This window comes from Trematomus bernacchii, unplaced genomic scaffold (genome assembly GCF_902827165.1).
Source record: "Trematomus bernacchii unplaced genomic scaffold, fTreBer1.1, whole genome shotgun sequence".
NCBI lineage: Eukaryota > Metazoa > Chordata > Actinopteri > Perciformes > Nototheniidae > Trematomus > Trematomus bernacchii.
Window position 1 is genome coordinate 519,472 of NW_022987675.1, and position 5,841 is coordinate 525,312.

The following is a 5,841-nucleotide window of genomic DNA, read 5'->3' on the forward strand; positions in this document are numbered from 1 at the left end:
CCAGTCTGGGAACAGCAGAACTAAGTCTTTTGAAACACCACCTGTCTGCCAGCATGAGAGCCCCACCCCCGCCTCACTACTATCCCTCCCTTGGGCCAGAGTGAATACCACACCCTATTTGAGATCAGGCCGGGGTTAGGACTCTGTTCTTCTCACGTAAAGCACACATCCAATCTTAAATAAGTCAATGTAAGATATGCAAATGGTACTCTTGAATCATCTGATGTTGAGAAATCATGTAGTGATTAATCTAGCATTTAACTAGATTGCCATGCCTGGTCTGTTCAGAGAACAGATATATACGTGTTAAACACCACTGCCTCCAAGTGACTGAATTGAGCAATAGCATCTGTGTGAAAACATTTTTGATTGAACTGAGCAAGTGAATACATACAACCCATCTAGGCAGATAGGTCATGTTTAACAGTGTATTCATTGACGAGAGGAAAGCATAGGTTCAGGTTCAGTCAATGAACAACTTTATTTTCTTGACATTAATAAAACAGCATGGATCAGAGATCAATAAAGCTTTCTAATACTCCTCTCCTTCCTCATCCTCATCTCCCAGGCTATCAGCTCCAACCTCCTCGTAATCTTTCTCCAGAGCGGCCATGTCCTCTCTGGCCTCAGAGAACTCTCCCTCCTCCATACCCTCACCCACATACCAGTGCACAAAGGCACGCTTAGCGTACATCAGATCAAACTTGTGGTCCAGCCGAGCCCAGGCCTCTGCAATAGCAGTGGTGTTGCTCAGCATGCACACAGCCCTCTGGACCTTGGCCAGGTCTCCACCAGGAACTACAGTGGGCGGCTGGTAGTTGATGCCCACCTTGAAACCAGTGGGGCACCAGTCCACAAACTGGATGGAGCGCTTGCTTTTGTTGGTGGCAATGGCAGCGTTCACGTCTTTGGGAACGACATCACCACGATACAAAAGGCAGCAGGCCATGTATTTACCGTGGGGTGGGTCGCATTTCACCAACTGATTGGCTGGCTCGAAGCAGGAATTAGTGATTTCTGCCACCGAGAGCTGCTCATGGTAAGCTTTCTCTGCAGAAATAACAGGGGCATAGGTGGCCAGAGGGAAGTGGATACGGGGGTAGGGCACCAAGTTGGTCTGGAACTCTGTCAGATCAACATTGAGGGCAACATCAAAACGAAGGGAGGCAGTGATGGAGGACACAAGTTGACTCATCAACCTGTTCAGGTTTGTGTAAGAGGGACGCTCGATATCAAGGTTTCTACGGCAGATATCATAAATAGCCTCATTATCAACCATGAAGGCACAGTCAGAGTGCTCCAGGGTGGTGTGGGTGGTCAGGATGGCGTTGTAGGGCTCCACCACAGCGGTGGACACCTGGGGAGCTGGGTAGACGGAGAACTCCAGTTTGGACTTCTTGCCGTAGTCGACGGACAGATGCTCCATCAGCAGGGAGGTGAAACCAGAGCCGGTGCCCCCTCCGAAGCTGTGGAACACCAGGAAACCCTGAAGACCGGTGCACTGGTCGGACTGAAAGAAAAAGAGAAAATCATGAAATAATAATAATAAATGTATTTATATAATACAAAGACAGCAGTGCCAAGGGTTCACAGCTAATGATAAAAATGCGTATTAGTGCACAGCATGTAAACATATAGATTCAATGAAAACAGATCAGAGATAAGAGGGTGCCATACCATGGAGGGCTTTGAATGCGATCAGGAGGATCTTAAACTGAATTCTGCAGGGTGGAGGAAGCCGATGCAAGTGGGCCAGAATCGGGGAAATATGCTCACTTTGAAAGAGTGATACCAGATTGTTATGTCTTGTGTTTGTCTAAAACACTGTACATTTTAAAACATATACTTCACATATTTATTATTAGTTATGACACTTGGCTTTTGCAATACTTATTTTTGCCATTGACCACAATATGATTGCATACTCCTTGTATGTGAAAACCTACTTAGCAATAAACTGATTCATCTCCATTTAATACTCTTCAGCAAAATTGACTTCTGTTCTAAATGTACTGACCAGCTTTCGGATTCTGTCCATCACCAGGTCGATGACCTCCTTGCCGATGGTGTAGTGTCCTCGGGCGTAGTTGTTGGCAGCATCCTCCTTGCCAGTGATCAGCTGCTCAGGGTGGAACAGCTGGCGGTAAGTCCCCGTGCGCACCTCATCTAAGGGTAATGAGCATTAGATTATTGAAGGTTTTGAATGACAGAGGGGGGGAAAAGGTTTATGATACTTTTATCATTTATAATTAATGAGAATGTACCGATGACAGTGGGCTCCAGGTCAACAAACACTGCTCTGGGGACGTGCTTTCCAGCTCCAGTCTCACTGAAGAAGGTGTTGTAGGAATCGTCCACTCCTCCTGAGATGTTCTGGTCACCAGGCTTCCTGCCGTCCGGCTGGATCCCATGTTCCAGGCAGTAAAGCTCCCAGCAGGCATTGCCAATCTGCACACCAGCCTGACCAACGTGGATTGAGAGGCACTCGCGCTGTAAAAGGGAAAAAAGGTTGTTAAGAAAATATCATAAAAGGAAGCCTAGTGGCTGATTCTTGTGCAAAAACATGTGTGTAACATACATTCTAGTGGCATATCATCACATGTGGGAGGACTGCTCTATTACTATTTTAATAAGAACCAAACATCATATCATGATTTAAGTCACCTGACGCACACATTTGTCATCTGAACAGAAAGACAGTTATAATTCAAAACAAAAAGAGGCTAAATACTGTTTATACGTCAAATACCAAAAGCACAATGACGCAGTTGTTGGCAGACAGGTGGCACGATTGGACGTGAATGTGGGCCAGTGTTAAGAGAGGAGACTATGCATTTACATTTTCTGCAACTGTCTCACACGGATTGCGCCACTGCCACACCCCTTTAGGAGACTAGTGGCGTGGCAGGCCAGAAAGTAAACACACATAATAATCATCTAATTCGACCTAAATAAAGTAAAAATTGGAACCATGTCTCTCATCTCTCTAATGTGAAGACATTAGAGAAAACACGTGGGTTTGCTATCCTGGCTCCAAAATGGTGGAATGAGCTCCCCATTGACATCAGGACAGCAGAAAGCTTACACATCTTCCGGCGCAGACTGAAAACTCATCTCTTTCGACTCCACTTTGAGCAATAACATTACTAACAAAGCACTTACTAACAAAGGACTGGCTTATCTAAAGCCAGTTGAGTAGCACTTGAAATGTTTTGGCTCTATGAAACCTGATGTACTTATAGGATTCTGTTTTCTTCAAGTTTGTATCTTCTTGGTCGAATGCACTTATTGTAAGTCGCTTTGGATAAAAGCGTCAGCTAAATGCGATGTAATGTAAAGACATTAAACCGAGGTCGACACAAATCCGTCGCAGGAAAAAGAACTCTCGCGAGATTTGGGGAGACAGAGCATTCATTTTATTTAAATGTTGGCAGCGAGTAATCATTTCAGACAGTACGTTGGAAAAACGCCCTGGTTCACTGAAATTCGGGAAAAAATGTTTTATCCGTGTTAGTATCATGTTTTAAATATGAAACCATTAAACCTGGCCACTAATGAGACAGGAAGTATATTTATTTCCAACAATTCGCGCCGATTGTAAATGCTTCACTTCAACATCTTGACTGTGCCGTCGAGTTACACTTAATTTACCAACACCACAGTTAAAACGACTTATTAATAACGAAACTTGATTTACCAGCTTACACCGCAACATTTTTGTTTCACTATAAAAATGATGCGTCGTCTTTAAAGAGTAAGCTGTTAAAAAACGTTAAGCTGGTTACGTTTTCGCATGATGACAGACGTTCAGAGCGCTGCATTTGGTTAAATACACATCCTCTAAGTGGAGAAAAGCTGTACTATCGTACTCACCATTTTTCTGAAGATGTGAAGACAGAGGGTTTCGATAAAGAAGAGGAAAAGGCAAAGTTATCTCTCACAGCAGGGCCTGTATGAGTCCAGTAGTGATGTGTCGGTCGCGAACGAGCCGGCTCTTTGAGCCGGCTCTTTTAAGTGAAAGACGGGAGCCGGCTCGCGCCCTAGCCGTTTTTTTGTTTTTGTTATTTTTTGTTAAGTAATACAAGACAGAATGATATGATGATCTCCGCGCTACAGCTGCTCCGTGCATGCATGCAGTGGCATGTCATATCCAAGGATTAGAGACTGTTGGATGCTGCTGTTTTGAGCATTGCAATACATTTATTTGTATTATGTTTTTTTTATGATTAGAGACGGTTGGATGCTGCTGTCCTGAGCATTGCAATATATTTATTTTCACTATGTTATTTATTTATGATTATCCTTGGTCTCAGCAAAGATTTGATGTCAGCTGTTGCTGTCTTTTTTTCTATAGTTAATACTGAAATAGAGCCCTGCTGTTTTGTCAGGGCCTTTTCTTTAAATATAATTTTAAAATGTCGATACAGTAGCCCCTTTTTTAAATGTCTATGCTTAAGTTTTTATAGGTGTTGCTATCTGCTTTGTGTAGCGTGGTTCTACAAGCAAGTCTGTGCATTCATTGGGTGGTATCAGAGAGATACAAGGGTCTGTAAATGCAATGAAAACAATTGGCCACAGCAAATAATTGATATTAAACATGTAATTTTTACTTTTGAATACTTCAGTACAAAGGATGTATTGAATAATTTAAGTGATATGTGTACACATATAAATCATTAGTCAAAACAGGGCTACATTTGATTGAATTATAAAAGGTATAATATGTGGTAAACTGAAGAGCCGTTTGGGAGCCGAAAGAGCCGGCTCTTCTTGGTGAGCCGAGCCAAATGATCCGGCTCACCAAGAAGAGCCGGAATTCCCATCACTAGAGTCCAGGGTAAGAAGTAACAGGTGTCTTTTTTCTAGGCGGGGCTATTTATACTATCTTACGCAGCGCAATTGCTGCGGAATCTGATTGGATGAAAAGACAAGTGGGTCCACTTCTGATTGGTTGAATTCTTTAGAATTTTTTTTAAAGAAACTTTATTGAGCACATGGAAAACAAGAACACTGGCTAACAAAATTCCTGTTCAAAAGCGGAATCACCCCACCTAAGAACGTCAGTCCCATGGATGTACTGGGAAAACGTGGTTATTGCTGAACATTAATAAATAGACGTAGTAGAATAATACAACACATGCATATTACTATACAAGAACGTTTAGCAAATAAGATAATAAGAAAAAAAGATTGGCATATTCCGACTTTTGACGTTCATATTTGAATTACGATAAATATATATATATATATATTTAAGTCATTTTCAAACATATCTTTGTCTGACATGAGTAATATTGTCATTGTTTATTGGTAAATATCATTCATTGTATCAACTGCAAGAAATAGTAAGCCCTCCTTTTATATTCTTTATAACTGACTCTGACAATAGCTTGTTTATTATTGTTTTAAATTATGCAATTTTTTCTCTTTTGTATCTTTATGCGTAGTTATAAAGAACGTAACTATTTATTTCAATGTAAGATTTTTTATTAAATCTCAATTGGTATTATGCATTATGCAATTTGTGTTGCTGCACTATCAGGTCCAGAGGGCACCACTGCACTACTTCATCACAACATTGCATCTTTACCTTTGCCCTCTTGCTCGATAAACTGCCAGTGCCTCGAGTTTACAGCTAATTAGCCAAAAGACAAAAACAAATATAGCCTAGTTAACTAAGGTAGGCTACTAGCTAATTGATAAGTTAGCTCAAGGTTTAGCTAAGGCAATGTATCATGGGCATACAGGCTAATGGAGCCTACTGTGCTTAAGGGTAGACACTAAAGGTGAATACACTAAAATGTGTATCTAATAAAGTAATCACAATTACCATATTGATAT

The 5,841-nt window shown here is 41.5% G+C and overlaps 1 protein-coding gene across 1 annotated transcript; it reads right to left on the reverse strand.

The window, feature by feature from the left end:
* Positions 1–456: 456 nt before the first annotated feature.
* Positions 457–3,963, reverse strand: LOC117487586 (tubulin alpha-1B chain-like). The gene is made up of 4 exons (XM_034136211.1): positions 3,874–3,963; positions 2,265–2,490; positions 2,018–2,166; positions 457–1,510 (listed from the first exon to the last, which is right to left on the reverse strand). Exons 1-4 carry the CDS (start codon positions 3,874–3,876, stop codon positions 533–535), a joined length of 1,356 nt encoding a protein of 451 aa, XP_033992102.1. The 5' UTR covers positions 3,877–3,963; the 3' UTR covers positions 457–532.
* Between the last annotated feature and the right edge of the window lie 1,878 nt (positions 3,964–5,841).

Bases quoted from the DNA above. Each gene is read 5' to 3' on its own strand.
- LOC117487586 (XM_034136211.1), bottom strand. The intron at 2,167-2,264 runs GTACATTCTCAT...CATTACCCTTAG, and splicing joins CCTGGAGCCCACTGTCATCG to ATGAGGTGCGCACGGGGACT. The intron at 1,511-2,017 runs GTCAGTACATTT...TTTTTCTTTCAG, and splicing joins TGGACAGAATCCGAAAGCTG to TCCGACCAGTGCACCGGTCT.